Genomic DNA, 20,483 nt, shown 5'->3' with positions numbered 1-20,483 from the left:
GCAGCAAAATGTAGAGGCGCAAAGAGAGATCCTTAACATTAACTTTAAAGCATGGAAACATGTCACGGTGGAGGCACACAAATATGGACAATCAAATGCTCAGAATAGGCCCCTTTAAGGAATCAGAAGGTCCCGCAAGACGGTTAATATTTGAGTTGCTTGCTTCGACCGATGTATAAGCTAAGGTAATTCAGTGAATGAGTTAATATACAATGATAAGGATTAAAAGCAATGCTTTTAAAACAGACAAGTCAGACACCCTCTCATCATTTCTGTATGACTTACCCGTATGTGACTTTCATTTCCAAGCCCATTGAATCTTTTTTAAAATGAACATCTTTGAACTGGGCCCTGTAGTTTAGAAGCAAACATGGATCAAACAGCAGTAAACAGTCCATGTGTTGTTGTTTTCAGCAGCGTTATAATACACATGTGGTGCTCTAATGAGCGTTCCAGCAGCAGAACGGTGTACAAGGGGAAGTACACGACAGATCCCGGTGGTAATGTCATAGCATGTCATCCGGTGCAACGATCTGGCACATTTACAACACCAGATCAAAACAGAATTGCATGTGCGTGTAAATGTAGCCACTTTTGTGTGAAGCCTGCCAACATCTTTGTGGCATCCTGTTAAGCGCTCCACACACACAACCACGCCTTGGGCAGAAGGTCGCATTCAACAATATCATCATCATAAAAAAGGGAAGGAAATTATTTCCATTGAGTGAGCCGGATTCTGTTGAGTGTATGACTCCATGAAATGTTTTATTGCTGAGAATCAACATGATAATAGCTCAATTAAAATACTGACTGAAGAGAGGTGAAAGTGGAACCAACATATTTGTTGTCTTACTGACTCAGCCACTTCAATACTTGTGTGGCTGAACTGTGAAGTTATCAACATACATTGAAACAAGAGGGAAAACCTTAACATCTCTAGAACAATTATTTAAAAGAAGTGCAAGAGTATTTTTTGCAGCACTTGAATTCATTTACCCAGGATTTGGAAACAGGATTTGGGCGTAGCTCTACCTATGCAGATGAGAATCGTTCCCCAGATTACACGTGTATCGTGTGCGGCAGAGTATTTATCCCTCTTTGCTGTAATCCAAGTCGATGTGGAACAGACTGTGCCTTCCCTTCCCCTGTCTGGGCTGGCATTATCACTTACAACCATGGCACTTAGTCAACATCACTAGCAACTATAGATGAGCTGCATCATTTGCATGTAGAGATATTTCAAACATGGGGATTAGTCGGTGGTGATAAGAAAATCCTAATCCATATATATGTAAAAATATTTATATTTATATGAATAAATATTCTGTGATTATCCTTGAAAGTATGTGGCAGTCTTAAGTTGCATTAATGCCTCGTTTTAGCGTTTCTCTCTAAGGTTGTCACAGGCATTGTGTGAGATAGAGAGCAGCGCCCTTTGAAGTCTGTCAACTCCTATATCCTATTAAATATCAAATATATGTGTGTCCTCTCCGTAATCCCCCCAAAGCTGCTATTCAGCTGCAGCACTTTGAATGCTGGATCAACACTACAGCTGTAAGTCACTTTATTATAATGATCAGTTTTAGAATATGCCCAAACTTCTTTTAACTCGTGTTTTTCTTGTTTATAGTTGGCTTTCGAAAGTCCAATTCCTTTTCGACAACTTTGTGACTTCTTTGTAAGGAAGCATTTTGGTGACAGTTTTTTGATTCTGGTAGTCAAACGTAAATTCATTGTGACTTCACTCAACTTGTACTCAATAGCTCACGCTGAGGAACCAACAATGAAAGAATTGCACACCAACTTTAACACACTTTGTTCTGCATCTAAAAGCGAAATTAGGTATTGTTTTTCAGATTTGAGTTGTATATCAAACACATTTGCAGTATTCATATATGTTGACTATAGTGTTGAGCTCCCTGAATCTGGTTATGTCAACCTTTGAGCTGAACATATTTCAGAATATTTCATCACACAGCAGGTGTATTTCTGTGCATCAGCTTAATCCCAAAGCCTGGTGGAGCTGGTGATGTCAGCAACAATGCTTGTGTCGCGTTAGCAATGTTAGCATCCTTAGTGCATGCTTGAACTTTACGTACTCTGTCTAAGAAAGGCCTCACATCTCACTGTTCAGAAACCGAAATTAGACTCTGAAAGCATTGTTATATCTTTTAGTTGTGACATCACACCAAAGGGCAGAACAGCAAGGTCAAACTTTGCAATTTCCTCCGATTCAAAAGTGAGCCGTGAGGAGCGATTTCATGCTTCAGCAACTCCTTAAATAATATATCCAACTCTAAAACCCAAGACTAGATGATTCTCCATAATGCCCCTTCTTTAAAGACCACATAGTTTCTCATGCAGGGCCGGGTAATGCACATTCATTCAGAAGACTAGTAGAGCATCACTATTTTTTAATACTTCATTGCCATCTTTACTATTTTGATTGAGAAAAGCAGTTTCCTTCCGTCTTTTCCATTCCACTGCCTTTTTTAAATCCTCACGTCTTAGTGGCTTGATGCCCGTCCTTATCATAGTAACTGTATTTCTAAGACCCACAGTATGCCCCGCTCATGTTAAAACATCCAAATCAAACATTTCCTGATGTTAGTTAATAAACCAACTCATCCTTTGAGTCACAGGCCGGCTCTGCTCTGAAACATGACTCTACCTCACGAGGCGGTATCAGTCACCACACCGCGCCATAACCTCATAGGCATGGACAACCTTTTAATAGAACTGCGACTCCTCAGGTCTGAACTTCTTTGTATCATCCGCACAACGTCTGGAATAGTAAAACTAGAATACTTGTTGTACTTTGTCGACCAGTTTGAAGTGCATGTCCTCATCTGCAACGATTTACGAGTTGCAATTTAATTGGAGGGAATTAGTGGACATTTAGCTTCTAATATCCATCAAATTAATATCTTACTCTGTTTTTCTCTCTCCTTCTCTCCCAGGAAATGCAGAATGGCTTCCAGGATTAACCTCTGCTCTTGGTAGAACTACCAGAAGTTCACGTCCGTTTGCACAGCATTTCACAGCCTGGGATATTCCATAATGTAAATATATCTTGCTCCTTTTTCCCCTCATTAAACCTACGGCGTTGGGAGATGAACCCTAGAGGATCTACCGGGAGGGCTATTTCCTTCGTTTGGATTTAGAATTATCTTTGGCTGGGACTACGGTAGCGGTGGCTGGTTGTGGCGGCGGTGGTGGCGGGAGGACCTTACCACCTTGGAACACGGGATTAACTTTACAAAAGCACGCGCCACCATGAGGATATCCGCCCCCTCCTGTCTCTGTCCCTTTCTGGTCTGCCTCTGTTTCATCCAGAGGTGCTACGGGGCGAGCCACCACCTCCCCGCCAAAGTGCCCTCTTTCAGGAACGGGACCAAGCTGGCCAACGGGGAGACGGAGGTGCATCACAGGCCGAAGCGCGGCTGGATCTGGAACCAGTTCTTTGTTTTAGAAGAACACCTGGGAACAGAAGCACAGTATGTCGGAAAGGTAGGAGTTTGTATTGAACTGACTGCACAAAAAAAATCTTTTGATCTTAGGGAACTTGGCTTACTTGGCGTTTTACTCCCTCCCCTTGTTTATTGAGACACGGGCTACAGCTGGAGCACTTTGTGCTACTGAGTTAGACTGCCACGTCGGCATTGTTCACTCTATTTTTATCAACTGATGCTGAAATTCAGAGCTCATTTGTGAATATGTGTTCGTTTCTTTTTGTCTGTCATTACCGTGTCGGTAAGAACTCCTGTCATGATGTCCAAAAGCGTTCTCTCTGTGTAATTAGGAGGGCCTCTCAGCATGTCTGCCACTTGGGGAAGCCAGCTGTGCAAGAGTGGATTAAGTTTGAAAGTGAGAATAGCTCGCTACCTTTGAAATGAAAAATCAGATTTGGTGTCTGTGGGAAACGCAACCAGATTTGATCTCTTGGAGGGAAATGAACCACCACAGTTAGAAATTGGACAGTAGTGCGATGGGGACATGAATAATAAGCCGGGGGCCTCACAGTTAGGAAATGGTATGAATGTCATGTCAGAGTGACTGATGTGTCTTACACCAGAACAGATAGTTGTGGGTATTCCTTCTGCTTGTGCATATAGGGGTGTAGGTTGTTGGTGGTGACTTCTCTGTTAGCTCCACAATAGCTGGTTAAGTCCTCTGTTTGCAGATTGCCTGCCCTTATCTCCTGAAATGTTAAAATGTGTTTCTCCGCTGCAGTAATCATTATTCTAGGCACTCGGGCACAGATTAATCCCCTCAACTGCACTCGGAGAGAAAGAGAACGAGAAAGGCAGCACGCTCCTCTGACTGCACTATGTCTGTATTTCAACAACGCTGCCATTTGAAGGGAAAATGAAAGAAAAGAGGGATGACATGCTTGGAGAAAAGTGTGAAAGAGAAAAATAACAACAACAGTAAATATCACTTTCTACCTCAAATGTCTGTTTATTGAATAAACCTGGGGTTTTAATCGAAATCGTCCTTGTGAAGCTGGGAAGAAAGGTTATTTATTGGTGAAACATGTTTTTGCTAATATTATTTGACACGTGAACGAACCATGAAATCCCACAGTGCAAACAAAAACAATCCCGCAGCATCTACGAGGCAGTGTGTCCAGAGTATTAGCCGTTACCGAAGATGTGCAAGATGTTCAAAGTGTCAGTTTGTCGATGCACTAACTGCATAAATAGGTGGTTACTCATTTAAAATTAAATGTGTCCACTGCTTTAAAGTTCATGAGTGTTTGGTTTGCTGGCTGGTGTGTTAGTCCTATTGTGTGTGTGTGTGTGTGTGTGTGTGTGTGTGTGTGTGTGTGTGTGTGTGTGTGTGTGTGTGTGTGTGTGTGTGTGTGTGTGTGTGTGTGTGTGTGTGTGTGTGTGTGTGTGTGTGTGTGTGTGTGTGTGTGTGTGTGTGTGTGTGTGTGTGTGTGTGTGTGTGTGTGTGTGTGTGTGTGTGTGTGTGTGTGTGTGTGTGTGTGTGTGTGTGTGTGTGTGTGTGTGTGTGTGGCCTGTGCCGCAGATGAAAGCAAAACAAACTAAACAGATAATCCTGGATGATAATAAAGCACAGAGAAGACACACATACACATTATTAAGGAATCAATTTGACATTCACGTTAAAAGAGATGAGGTCTCCAGATGGTTAGCACAAAAAAAACATTTAATTATGAGGGTGGGGAATGGTTTGCGCTGTCCTAATGTGGCCAGGAGACAGAATGACCCTTAATTAGACGAAGACAGGAGAGGGGGAGGAGGAGGATTAATGCAGTCTGCACGTTGTTAGGAGATATGAATGTTAATTAGGCCGCATTTCCAAATCTCCTCGCGTCCCTACACAAGCCATTATCTTACAGGAAGGGAATCCAGATCATACAAGTAACCGTTAAACAATAATCCACTTTAATGGTAATATACAATGCAATACAATCAAGTACAATCAATACAGTACAAATTACATACAGTTCTGTGGGATCCCACATTTACCTGATACTCACGTGAGCCAGCCAGCCAGCCAGCCAGAGGAGAAAGAGGCCGAACACAGCGGAGTTTCTGTCTATATCCCTCGCTGACCCAAGGAGGAGTTATCTGCGCCTCCCTTCCAGACCAGTGATTGGCTGCCCAAATTATCATCAACACTCCACATCAGGGATGACTGTATGTTAACTCCTGACCTTCCCCCTCTTCCTGTGTCCTCTAAAAACCACATGTTAGCAGGCCCAAAACCAGCCCAGTTTTCTACACATCATTTTCAAGCTTCTTCACAGTTTGCATGAATACATACAAATATATCCTTACAACGTATAGTGCTTTGTTTTTTTTCTTCCTCCCTTTGCTTGATTAAAAACGATGGACATTAGTGAGCCTCACATGAGCAGTCTTTGCCGATAATTGCTATGACCAAGAATTAAAAAGCTTTTAAAACAGACGTTTCATGATAAGATGCGTGGAATATTCTAGACTGAAATGGAATTTCTAAATACTACATATAGTCAACATTTATGCAGATGTTTGCTAAGAAATCTGCACGGTCAATCATTACTCAGACATATCATAATGTTAGACTCAGCCTTGGCATTCGTGTGTGTTATATGTACTTTTTACACCTCTCATACAAAGGAGAGCAAAGACTGACTGCTGGGAATAGGTGAAGCAGCCAGCCTGTCAAGAACATCTTTAATCCCCAGGAGGTATCCCATAATCCCCAGTGACACCTTTCTGGGGGGCTGATGCATTTGGGAAATGACAGCTGTGTGCATGAGTGAGACGCAAAATGCTTTGCTAGGGGACAGGGCTTGTCCAGATACGAGACAGGAGGCAACCGACTCTCCCAATGGGACATGTGGACGTCTTCTTGTCAATCATCTCAATGTGGTGCTTTGAAGTTGCTCGGCAGGTTACACACCTTGCAAATCCCCCAAACCCTGAATGAATATATATTGCCGCCTGCTGTACCTTAAATGGAGGACGTGGTGCAGCTGTTGTAAAAGTAGTCCTTGAATGGAACCAACGTGTGTGGCGTGTGCGATGATAACATGTACAGTACACGTTCTTTTGATTTGACAGTGGGTGCTTCAGCCCAGTCCAGGAGGAATACCCCTCCTTGTATCCTATGTTCATTTGCAGAGCATAGTAGCAATCTCTAAGAAAGGTGCTTATATGTTTTATTCATACATCTAAAACTGTCTTCTTGCATGCACATTAATACCAGCAGTGGGAAGAGATGAACAAAATAAAATAAAGCAAGGTCTTTACATGAAAAAGTGTTCCACCCATGTGTATGCACATTTGGATGTGTTCAATGCTAAACCACTGACGTGTTATATGAAAGAACAAGGAGCATTTCACAGCTGATGTCACATTACAACTCCGCATTGTTGGATAGAAAAACATCGTGGAAATGTCTGAGGGTGTATTCTGACACTGAGGCATTCATATGAGTGTGCATCTATATGTATGAATGTGGTAGGGCTCCAACTGAAGGTTTTTCATTATGGATTCCTCTTTTCTTAACTGTTTTGAATGTTATATAAGAAACACTTTTTTTTAAATAGAAAAAATAAAACCTGAAGCAGTTTTGTGGAGCTCAAAATGAAGTCCCTCGATTGCTTGTGTTGTCTGGCAGTTAGTTATAAACACAAATGCACTTACTAATAATGTGAATTATTTGTTTTAGGAAACTTCAAACAGAAATCTCTGTTTGATAAATGAAGGAAAGCAGCCTTCAATATTTTGTCTTTGTGCCAATTAAACACCTAACCAAAACAATATGGTGAAAGACACTAAAACATTGGCTACAAAACTTAATATACATCAGATTATATTAATTTAATCTATTGTTAATATAATATTGAGTGATGCATTAAATTAGCTCTAAATCACATGTTGTACATTCAGTTCATTCTCCTCGTTATGTGTAGCAAAGAGATGGACTTTTCTCATCTGTGTTTGAGGTCATTTGGATCGTCAGTGTCTGTTTGCGAAGGCTCATCGTTTTCTGGTCTGGAATATATATGTATCTGTAGTGCTGTGTCCTTGATACGGTCACACGTTGACCAATCAAAACATGGTAGAGAATGAAGCTAACCCAGTGAAATACAGTTCAACTCTCATTGATTTGCAGGAAATAACAATTGAAGCGTGTGTCTGCTGCGTGTGCAGGCATGCATAACATCCTGAGTGCATTCCCGTGTCCTCTGGCTGGAACCTTTTAATATATTTGCACCATTTAGACACTTGAGACTAAAGCCATTTCCCTTCACCCAGCACAAGGCAAAAACGTAATGGTTTCATTTCTGTCTCATTCCAACATCGCCGATACAGGCAGAGCCATTCAATGAGTGTCAGACTTGCTTCCGGGTCTCTAATAATCTCATTACTGTACATCAAGACGCTTGCATCCTGCTGGGAAGACGACGATTCATTCCGTGTCTCCCCACAGATGTCAAAATAGAGGACAACTATTAGGGCGGATCTCAGTGATGTTCATCAAAGGCTCGTCTCCAGCACGCCCCTCACCTCACCACTGTCTCTTGATGTACGGTTATTAGGCGGGCGCTCCATCATCAGGGTTTACTGTGACTGTTACAAATCAATGGCGGAGAAGGGGGCGCTCAGAGGAGTTGATTGGGAGGGAGCCGGGCCAAATTGTGGTATAATAATCAAACAATCAAGCACGCCCACGTAAAAAGTGATTAAGTTCTCGAGTGAAGTATAAGAGCCGAGATGTAATCAAAAACGAACCCACCCCCCTTACTAATTGCAAATATGACGGCACATCAGTGCTCATGTCTCCTTCTCTTCACCCCATGCTCCACTGAAATTGCACATGTTGATGAAATGTACGCTTCACATCCGGAATCCCACTTTTAACATCAAGGCAATGCAGCTTTAATGAATCGTTTTAAACCAACATGTTACTGATAGTCCAAGCAAGTTGGATTTACAAGAGGTGTGGAATCCTAACAAAGAACACACAGATAAACAGAGATTGCAGTGATGCGTGTACAGCTATTTTTAGCTTTGGTGCGTCAATACAAATGTGCTGTGCCCTGGTGAGCCCGTAGGCCCTCCAGCTTTCATACGGTTGATGCTGAAATGAAAAATCTTGAATCAGCACAGAATACATTCCTGGCATTCATTTAATTGTCACATCCAGGTGTTGAACTTGTCCGTTTTTTGCCTGCTTTGTAGAGATGTGCTTTTTGTTTGCCTTCTTGAACTCGTTCCACACTCGTTCATAATGAGTGGAACAAGCAAGGCCAGCTCGGCACATACATGTGGATCTGTACAACGGAGAGGACAACGCTGGTTCAGAAGAGAAGAAAAGCTGAAGGTCAGATGTAGGAGGGATGCATTACAGCGTATACTTCACTGGGGCGATGTAATTGTGAAGATTGTGTTACAGGCCATGTACTACTTTTCCAAAAAGTTGATATGTCCCTTGCTTCATCACAGCTACATAGAAAGATGAAGCCGTGTTGTTGTTGACTCTACCTAAAACCGGACATGATTTATGACTGAATTGCAGCAACTTCTAAGCATGATGGCTGATTATCACAGCACCATGTGGCCACTCAGCTCTATATCTGTTCAGCAGGAAAATTGGCAGGAATAGAATAATTGGCATGGTGACTACTAAACCAAAACTGAATCCTTTGATTGTGCATGTTGTTGTTTTGGCTCAGAAATTCAGCTTTTGAGACTTGTTTTTTTCCATTATGGGTGAAAAGGTGGTTGCATTTGATCGGAAGTTGTGTTCTAATATTTTCAAAACCTGTCTGTAGGATATCCTGTTGTGTGTATAGTTGCTGGATTGTTGTGTATAGATGGTTGATGGCATGTTATTCAAAGGAAACAGAAACTTTCAAACGTAATTTTGAATCTTTTTATCAGGCAAAAATACAATGCTGGTTCCCTTGTAGTCAGTGGGAGGTTTTGATGCTCTTCTTTGTCATAAATGACGACTGAATATCTTGCTTAATAAAGCAATGTGAATATTTTACCTGGGGCTATAGGAAATTGTAATGGCCATTTTGGTGATTTTCTGCCATTTTGTAGCCATAATTATTAAACGATTAACTAAGAAAGCAATCACCGGATGAATGCCTCGATGAATAATTAATTACGGCTATAGTTAATATGTAATAAAACATCCCTGTGATTGGGTTTATATATAGTAAAATATGTGGAAAGAGGCCTTTACGGATACAATATCATTAAAATATGTCCTTATCTAATCGTTCCAGTCAACTTGGTAAAAATCTGTCTAATTTCAAACATAATGAAAGCCAATCTCAATGCATTCTTCTGGTCATCAATGTTATACTATATATTACTGTGTGGTTATTAAATCAGTTCAACCTGATTAAATAAGTCGCAGGGTGCACACTTCTGGGCATCTTTTTGTCTGTGAGAGTTCGTATGAGATGGAAAGATTAGTTGCTAACCAATCATAAGAAAACTAAATAATTGCTTTGAATTGTGTTAATTGTGTTGAGTAACACGGGAGCTGTTCGCGCCTTGTTTTCTTATTCATCAGTGCAAATTTCCCTCTGTGCTCTACTAAAACATAATTGGTGAGTTGACTTTAATAATCAAATCTGACAGAGCGAATGATTGACAGAAAAACTATAATCATAGGTAACAAAGCAGGTTTGTTTTCATTTGTTTTGTTATCAAGCATTACCACACATGTACAAAATACAATTTAATGTATTACTGTCTTAGTGGCAGATACATTTCAGATGTGAGGATTGCTTTCCTTGTCTTCGCCCTTTTAATTGGCCGAGACGCCTGGCAAGTAGACAGAGGCAAACATAGAGTTGTTTTCGACTGTGAGCCCCAATTAGCTTGTGAACACAAACAGTTTATGGCTGCTCTCGGCAATGAGCACGCGGACACCAAACACTGACAACACGTAGCTTTCTGATCAAAATAAAGTGAAGCTACCCTTTCTCTGGGGTTGCTCCTCTGGGACGTATGATGACATTATAAGGGAGGTTCTCCTTGAGATTGGAGTTTTTCCGGCGACGACTTCAGAGCCTGAGTCTCTGTTGATCTCTTTAAACTCAGAAGTGCATTGCCAGCCGCCAGCCACATGCCTGTCATCTATTCCACTTTAATAAAGTCAGCCGTAGAGACGGGGAGATAAACACAATCCCTTGTTTTGATGCCCAGTGGAGAAAAGGGATCCCTCTAAATCTTTTTTTGGGGGGATGACAAACAATAAGGTCATTTTTTCACCTTTATTACCATGACTTCCTGGACTTCACTGATCGTGTCTGTGAGATGTTCCTACATTTCCATATTATAAACTAAACATCAAGCCATTTTCATTCCCCTCTCCCACATTGCATCATATAGAGCTGGTGTATGTTATTATATTATTCAGGCCTGCTCTGTGGTAAAACAAAATTCACACTTATTACATTAAGGCAAGTTGTCATGAAATGTTCTCTGTGATCAAATTTAATTAAATATGAATAAAATATTCCAAAGCTGAATTTGAGATGCAGGAGCAGCAACCTCTGCAGAATAATGGAGCCCTGCTGTTGAAATGATGATAGCAATTTTCCCCGAGCCCAGTTGTGTACCATCAGCTTTGAATAAGAAGTGAAAACACAAACTCTCCTCTGAACAGCAGTGAGGGAGGACTCTGTCCAGGGACATGTGGATGCTCAAACTGGCCTTTTTCCTGTATTTGGTATCATCAAGCAGTCGCAGATGGTGAGTAAACATGAGAAGGTTGTCAGTTAACTTAAAGCCAGGAGGTAAATCAGTTTAAGATCTAATGCAGTTGGTTGTCGTATGTTGTCTAGTATTTCTGTGTAAGATTTATCTATATCAGGACATCTCTAATTATTGACCAATCACAACAGAGCAGGCCAGCTAACCAATCAGAGCAGACTGGTCTCTAGTTTTAGACAGAGGCAAACAAGCAGTATGAGAAAGATGAAGCACCTTTTGAACATTGAAGCATGGAAACATGTCACAGTCCAGGCACACCATATTGAAGGTTACAAGGATAGTCCATCCAAGCAAGACCACATTGAAAACACCCTCAAATATTTATTTTAAAGCATGATACCTTATTGCTCTTTTCTGATTGTAGTGGCGAGCAGCCTGATAAAGGTTTCAATCTCATCTGGCCTGACCCTGCTGTACTTTAGCCCACGATGTTTGTGTAATGGCTCGCAACCTGTTGACACTTTTATCACCGATAGATATTTTGAAGGAAGTAGTCGCCATATGCACCATTGGTTCACACTTTTCCGGGCATGATTTATTGGCTCCTGTGAAAGAAGTCAATGGCTAAATTAGCACTCTGTCTGCAGGCGAAATTCCATTTATGAGCTGAGTGCTGCTGGACAGAAGTGGATATATATCCTTGTAGTAGTTATGGAAGTGGTCTGTCAAGAAACTCTGGTTCTCTGAATTTAAATGATTTCATTTATAAGCAGGAATTGATCATCAAGCTCGAGCCAGCACTGTAATCTACAATTTTCTAAATGTCTTTGCCGACATTAAAAATTCAAAGAGTGCAGAAATGGGCCAACCGAGCAATTGTTCCCCTCCACCCTGCTGTGATGTTTTCTCCTGTTCATGTTTGCCACCTTGAATGATGTGATTCATAATGATACAGTCATAACTGATTCACTAGCTATTTCAACAGGCTCTTTGAAACCGTATCTAATCACAGGCCTGATATTTACAGCGGGAAGGAAAGATGGCCCTCATCAAGAGTTCGGTGTGCAATCAGCAGCGGCTTTCTAATTAGAAATGTGTTCGCTAGCTCTGGTTTGATTAGAAGTGGCCCGAGGACCTCCTTCGTCCGACTTGTTTAATGACTTGTTTCTGTTAATGGTAGTGTGTTTACTATACTGCTCTTTTTCAATGTAAATATGTTGCAGGGTCAGTTAGGTAACACAAGAGTTTCCCCACTGCACATATACCCATAATGCGCTGCAGGTGTACAGGCTGTCTGCTTAAGTCTTATCCCCCAGCAGGGATGTCTGATGGTTGCCCAGTGCAGGATTAGCAGTGCCGGAACAGTAATTAATCACGTCACAAACAGACAACCAATCAATGAAGCAGTCGATAACGGTTGCAAAGTGTAATGTTTTAAATAAGGAGATGATTGATTGTTTCTAAATGTGGGTCACATGCAAAGGAGAGGATCTTCAGCTCTTGTCTGTACTTCAAAAAGCTGTGTCCTAATTCTGGACTGCACCAGTATAATGTGTTTATAACAAAATCCTTTTTTTTAAGATTTGCGTGGGAACAATATGTAAATCATAATGTAGCCTATCAATTAGAAGTAGGGCAGAATAATGAAAAATAATTCACTGATTATACAGTATCTGTGTATTTTGATATCAGTTAATATGAGTAAAAACGTTAGAACAAGATAAATTAGGTCACTATCTATATAGGCTTAAAGATTCCCTTAATTTAAAAAAGCTCATTAGTACATTTGGAATCTATTTAGATGAGTGCATTATGTAAAAAACAACACAATTCAATCTTATCATTGCCATTGTCGGCCAGTATAACTTCTAACAGTATATTGAGGATTCTAGTTGTCCTATTTAGGACATTTTATAATAATGTTGTTTTTTAACATCGCCCTAATTATATGTAGCAGTAATATTACAAAATCACAATTACTCTTAATCAAATCATCCGTTACAATCATTGGTTGATATGAAAAGTCATCTTAGCCTGAAGACTTAGTTGATGTTGCCCATCTACGCTTTGAATAACCCTGTAAGAGTGTTCAAGTTTTATTTTTACCCTGAGTGAATGCGATGTATTACATATTAAACACATATTGAAGATGTTGGCGGAATTCAAATCCAATGTGACTGACTGCTGCTCCTATTTGTCCGTGCTCTGTCAGAATTCATTCAAACTACTTGAAACACTTAATTAAAGATTCTTTATTAATACATTTGACTAATACACCTGACTGGTTTGCCCTCTGTGTGTGCGTTGAGTTGTTTGATGTTGTGGGAGAACTTGCCAGACCTTTATTATACCCGACAGATACCTAATGAGCATTCAGTAGAAAATGACCCAGCTTTGTAGTTGGGTTTTAATTGTGATTCTGGTGTCCTTTTACATATTTGTTGCACTTCGCACACTGATGTTCATAATATTTCTGCTTATCCATACTGTGAAGGAATTACTGTGGGAAGGAAACATATTACCTCCATACAAACAGAACATGCATTATTTATTTGCTGTATGTGTATCTTTTGTTCTCCAAAGAGTTGCATAAATCATGTTTGAGACGAGACCGAGTTGGGATTCAAAGGTTGTGTTCACAGCTTATTGATGTGCATCTACAAATATGAAACACAAAAACACTAGTACGTAACATGCACAATAGATTGTTCCGTTATGTTCAGTTGTGACACTTCCCTGAGGAAAATAAGTTTAAAAAAAAAGATTCTTAACATGTTTTATTCATGAGTGAACATCCACTATTGTAATATCTATTTTTAAATATGAATAGTTGACATCCTCGTGGATTCATCTTCGTATTATATACACATGCATTTCCTAACGGTCTATATGCTGTCAAATGTATTATCTCTTCCATTTACACACGGCATCTATTGCACGTCTGTCCGTCCTGGGAGAGGGATCCCTCCTCTGTTGCTCTCCCTGAGGTTTCTCCCATGTTCCCCTTTAAACTGTGGGTTTTCTCTGGAAGTGTTTCCTTGTACGATGTGAGGGTCTAAGGACAGAGGGTCTAAGGACAGAGGGTGTCGTATTGTCATACTGATGTTCTGTACAAACTGTGAAGTCCACTGAGACAAATGATTGATTGATTTATACTTTACTACAAAACCAGCTGAGAAATTGACATGACAGTCTTAATCCTCTTGGAGTCAATGATGGCCCTTATTCCCCTCTCTCCTGGTAAGAAAGAGCCAGAGCGACTTGTAAGGAATGATTGCTTAGGTACAGCCAGGCCTTAGATGGAATATCCAATAATGTATATGAGACCTAAATGTTGTGAAACTGAAACCTCGGCACCCTGCAGTGCATTATTGCCACAAAGGATACTGCCATAAAATGGCTGCCCTGTCCTTGCTCAGTGGGGAGTGTGCTGGATTTCGAATCAGGGGATAGCAAGTTCGAGTCCCACTGCAGTCAGCATGCCGTTGTGTCCCTCGGCAAGACACTTCACCCCACATTTCTCCTGGGGGGGATTGTCCACAGTAATAATCAGGATCAGGTTCAGGTTATTTATTTGTACCCTTAGGTAGATTCTGTTTGCAGAGAAAAATACAAGGGTTCCATCCTGACACTAAAAACAAACACAAACAACAGACACATCTCTAATAAAGGACTAGTAAAAGTACAAGTATACCCTGCTCAACCAAATCTCAAAAATATTTAAAAAACATTTTAAGAAGGAAAACACTAGTACAAACATGGACATTCAAAATTCACAATTCAAAATTAAATAAATAAAATAAGTATGTAAATCGCTTTGGATAAAAGCGTCTAACAAATGACATGTAATTTAATAATAAAAAGCACATATTTGATGGCCTTGATGAAGATCATATTAAAGTGTATCAGTGTGTGAGATAAGGCTCCAACAATTGAGAAATGCCAGTCAAAATGTCTAATATTCCAAGGCAATTGACTTGTGTTTGTAAGTCCAAAACTATGAGATATTCAATTTACATTCATATAAGAAATATATACAGAAGCTCATTACATTTGAGAAGATAAAAACTAGATAATGTTCAATATTTTAATGAAAAATGTGTTGCTATGGAAATCATAGTGTTCTTTGTACATCAGTGCACGGTGTTCTTTGAGTCATACTAAAAACAACCAAGTAATTATTGTTCAATGCTCAACGCTCTATCCCCTGTATTCACACACCCTTTCTCTGGTTTGCAGCTTCACTCTAACTCGGATAAAGGCGATGGATCCGTCAGGTACATTCTGAGCGGGGATGGAGCTGGGAATATATTTGTTATCGACGAAGTGACGGGGGATATTTCCGCCACCAAAAGCTTGGATCGAGAAAGTAAATCGCATTATGTCCTGCATGCACAAGCCTTGGACCGCAACACCGAGGAGGCGCTGGAACCAAAGTCGGAATTCATCATCAAAGTACAAGACATCAATGACAATGCACCGACATTTCCACATGGACCCGTTGTAGCTACGGTGCCGGAGATGTCTGAATTGGGTGAGTACTGCTAAAAAATGTGTATTGCGAGTGTCAGAAGCAGGAAGCCTGTGTTGGATGGGTTAAGAGAAAAACGTTGGAACTTGAGTGTTATTTTGGGTACTTTTTCTTCTTTTTTTCATGTTTCTAATCCCTTTTATCCTTGAGGTACTGACAAGACTTTTATGGCAAGACCTTTGACGAATGTACCCATGTTATGTACACGTGACTTAGTGTTGAACCAAGAATGTATTAGTAGGAAGAGCTGTGATCAAACATGTTATTACCCTGTGCACTATTCTGGTCCGTCCCCTCTTTGATAATGTTCTCCGGAAGGCTTGATCTTCTGTAAGCTAGCCGAGTCCTCTTTTTCATCTTTGGTTGCTGTGATGGTTTCCCGGGTGGGCAGGTCTTTATAAAGCACTCAATAGTGCCTCCACAGCAATCCCCGCCATCACGACTATGGAGTCCTCCACATCATAGAGGAGAGAAAAAAGCCTGTCTCCACCTCCTCTGAGACAGCTTCTCTTCGTAAGCCCAGCATCATGTGGCAAACATCTATTTTTTATTTCTTTATTGTGCCGTTCTGTTTTTAGCCGTGTGAACAAAAGCTCCCCCTGTTCTCAGTCCAGTGGATTCTGCCTCTCAGGACAATATCTCCGAACATATGGATGTTGTGACACATCATAAATGCTAGCCAAACTGCTGTCAGAGCAATATTTGCTTTTCCGATATACCGTATAATTTGTGACATTGACACTATGGTGAAAACATTCCATTAATATTATATATGTCCGTCTTAAATAATCCCTCTAGCTGCTGAAAGGATGCAGAGCTACTTATTAAAAGATATAAGAGAAACAGCTTCATCAGCTTCTTGCAGCTAGATGGAAATGTGCAAAAGCGATTAAATATGCAAACCCCAATAGACCTGTAGGCGCCCTCTTTATAAACAGTCAATAGCTCCCTGGTTGAATTCATGAATATTCATGAGCAGAAAAGCCTCAGCCACATGCAACTGTGCTACTCTGTGTATTTGTTACTAAATTGGATGTGTCAAGTACATGTCTTAATCTCTTCAGAGTGCTACACTGTATGTCCTGACACTTTCTACGTGGAATAATAACTATTGGCACATATTGAATATGTGTGTCGGTCTAAAGCTACTGCTGCCGCTGAAAAAGTTCCAATGTTGTCTGCAAACTTCATCATCAGTTGCACACAAAGAATCAATCACCATTGAAGACCCAAGGGAGGAAATCAAGGACTGTGAAGAGGAAGATAATTATCCCTTTCTTCCCGCCCCTTCTTTTGCTCTTGTCCATTAAAGTAACTCCTCTTTGATTCAGCATCTGCAGCGTCACATCGGCTGAAACAATCAACTGTCCTCACACTCCAGAGCACTAATCCCCCAGCATGTGTCAATACTCGTGCTCCCAAGTGCAGAAAGGGCTGTCTAGGAGTGTGGCAACTAATTGGTTGCATTGTTCCTCTTTCCTGTCTAAATTGATTAGCTGGTCCCGTGCCAGGAACTCACCGTTACCGTTGCATACCTCCTATTCAAAAGTACAATAATGTTTTCTAGAGTGCTAGAGAAAAGGAGTATCAATTTCTAACTGCATACCTCTCAGTTGAGAAGTCTCTAAATGGACATAATGGAGATGGTTTCACTGCTTTTCCTGTCAACCAATTCACTTCTGGGAAAATCTCTTGTTAATTGTGGTTTCAAAACCCCGGAGGCAGGTGCTTGTTTAGACGAGAGGTTATTATTAAATGAGTGTTATCGGAACTAATGCACCGAAATTGAGCGGAATAGCACACATGGGTATGTATAAAACTGTTTATTGACACATCCAAAGACATTTAGGATCGCATAAGGCTTGAACAGGTACTTTTTTTGCCCTATTTGCTGGTGTTTGCTGAGATCCATCGTAAAACCCATATCATTATCAAATCAGTTTTCAGAGCGGTTGGCAGCCCTTGCTGAACACACACCTGGCTGTGTATCAACATATTGTACACAGGCCTATAGGTACTGATATCTGCAGTTTATCTGTGAGGAAATGAAAACCACATTCCATCTTACTTCAACCCAATGAGCATCAACACCTTGTTGACTAATTGCTGCTTCATTACATCACACATCAAGTACATGTTTTCTTTTGTTTTATTCCTGCAATTGGGGATGACCCGAGGCTCGCTGAGGCATGAAAAGAACCTTCCGGTGGTTATCCGCCTTCAGAAACCTTGATCTGTATTAAGTATAGTATGTCCTGTGGTCACGGCAATCAACCCAGTGAGGTCCTCAGATACAGATCAATTGAAGTAGATGAATTGAAGGAAACAGTATGTGACTGGGTTCAACATTCAATGTCTTTTGGAGTGAAGTAGACTATAGAACCAGAACATTACATGTCTGGTGCTTTCAGAACCGGGCAACATATTTAATATTTATCAAACCAACATAATTGCATCGTGAATGCGAGACTATTCTATAGCGAATACAATGTGCAATCAGAAATAACTGTATTATGGTGAAGGCGAAAAACATGTCTATTGCGACTTTTAATGCTGCTCTTATCCCTTCTAAAACTTTACATATATTGTACTTAAACACTTGAGTAAATTGAGAGCAATTGAAAGCACATTATGCCGTCCTTTTTGAGTGCAAAGTGGGTGCACTATCAGGTAGATTATGTAATGATGTTTCTACAATTTGAAATCCTGGAAGATGATAATATATAGTGATAAGTTCCAACCCTTTATTGTGCCAAGGACCGGCAGATACATTAAAAAAAATGTATGGACTGGTTGTCAATTTTAACTGATTTGAATATTTACTCACCAGGTGGCAACAGAGGCTTGTATTTAACAGCCTGAAGAAATACCAATATGCATCCAAAACATATTGACAACATTTAAAACTAGGATACATTTAAAACAAAAAAATAGGACCGCTTTACAAATATTAATATAATATATAATATAGCCTAATATAGGTGGCAACAGTGGCTAATTGTATGTAACAGCCTGAACAAATAATGGAACAATATGCATCCAAAACATATTAACGAAGTTTAAAACCAGGATACAATTAAAACAAATTAGGACCACTGTACACATATTGATAGAACTGAAATGTCAGTGAGACCCCTGGGTTTGTTTGCCAGCCATAATAACGTATGGAGTTGGCCAGATGTGTGTAAATTACTGTTCATGGTAATTTGAAAACAAATGCCATTGTTGGACACACACAAACATACACACACACAGCGGAGCTGAGCAGAGCACATACACACACATAATGCGCCTTTGTGACCGGACATTTCCTTCATACAACGAGTAATAGGGGGAATAATCGGGCCGTTCGATGTGTGTGTGTGGTTGAAACGTAGCAGCCTGCCGTGGGGAACACAGTGAAGGCGGTGTGTACGCGCTGGTGCTGCACTTCTCAGAGGCTGCCTCCTGATGCTGCAGCCATTTCATGAAGTGAAGGAGGTTTTACAAATAAAAAGATAGCTTTACACCCCTGGCCGCAATGTCCTTCAAATTAAATCCGAGTTCGAAATATATCTCAAATAATGTCTGCACTGCCATTTCCCCACATAAACATAACAGTCTGCGATTAAACGGTTGTCTCCTGTGTGCTCTACTTGCTATTGGCGCACCGGTAACTATCTCTGCGCACGAGAGACTGAGACCTTATGCTAACCAAGTTTGATTTATTTGGTATGTTTTGGATGAAATAATATGAATGCTATATGTGCGAAAATAAAATAAAAAATGTCTGCAAATATTACGATAAACTCACAGCTATTTCGCGGCCCGGCAGTAACACCTCCGAGGCCCGGTATCGGTCCGCGGACCGGGGGTTGGGAACCCCTGGTATAGAACATTTTATGTTCTTGTCTGTGCTGTATATAAATATGTATCATACAAGGTCACAAATGATCATGCTCGTTACTTATGCAAATAAGAACAGAACAATTTAAGGTTCATCAATTAAATATGTACTAACCAATTTTTCCCCCCCCAAAAAGATGATTTGGAAATGACCCAACTTCCAAAGCAATCCCAGATTTAAAAGTCAAAATAGTTCCAACTGCATATTTTGCTGCGAGGTTGACAGACTCAGTGGAGTACATGGTTCATTACAGGTGTCTTTTCACGCTGCTCCTTTAGGTTTCCAAGAAAACTAAATGGGTCATATCCGGTGAGACACGGTGGAATTTCACTTGCTTAATGTAATTTCTATTCCTAGAGGTTTGTGTCCATATCATTTACAGGCCTAGTAAAGTAACATATAGCTCGTATGTCTCCTAACATAATCATACTTTAATTCTTACACATAATCATGCATTAGATACGCTGATAGGGCAATGAAGCATGCAAGGTTGTTTAAGTAAATGTCAATTGTTATATTGAAGCCTAAATGCTTTTACACAGATGTATTTGAATACGAGTTATACATGAGCCCTCTCTCTTAGTTCTCAAATCAGCTGTTTTTTAAATCTCTTGCAATGAAAAACCACTTAAACTCAATATGTGGATTGTAACTCATGTCTCCCTTTGAAGGTTTGACAGCTGAATAATGTCCACTCTCCTGTCACATGAATCACACTGTGAATAAGTGAATGTGTTTCTATATGAATTATCAATCATGGACACCAAAACAACTATCTTTAACCACAATATGTTCCCATTAGTATCTTTCTTAGAGAGATGTTTTGATTATTTGGCAACATCTCGTGTCAGTCTTTGTGATAAAT

General features: G+C 40.3%; 1 protein-coding gene across 3 annotated transcripts in view; it reads left to right on the top strand.

Annotated features, from left to right (window-relative positions):
* The window catches only part of LOC117466064 (cadherin-18), an 81,861-nt gene that overhangs the window by 16,392 nt on the left and 44,986 nt on the right, over positions 1 to 20,483 (top strand). For all 3 annotated transcript variants that reach the window (XM_034109190.1, XM_034109187.1, XM_034109188.1), the window contains exons 2-3: positions 2,961 to 3,510; positions 15,441 to 15,735. In XM_034109190.1, coding sequence (XP_033965081.1) covers positions 3,277 to 3,510; positions 15,441 to 15,735 — 529 coding nt within the window. In that variant the 5' untranslated portion in view covers positions 2,961 to 3,276. The remainder of the gene's footprint in view (positions 1 to 2,960; positions 3,511 to 15,440; positions 15,736 to 20,483) is intronic.

The sequence above is a fragment of the Pseudochaenichthys georgianus genome, chromosome 20 (genome assembly GCF_902827115.2).
Source record: "Pseudochaenichthys georgianus chromosome 20, fPseGeo1.2, whole genome shotgun sequence".
NCBI classification, from domain to species: Eukaryota; Metazoa; Chordata; class Actinopteri; order Perciformes; family Channichthyidae; genus Pseudochaenichthys; species Pseudochaenichthys georgianus.
The sequence above is the reverse complement of the archived record's forward strand: the minus strand, read 5'-3'. Positions and strand labels throughout refer to the sequence as shown.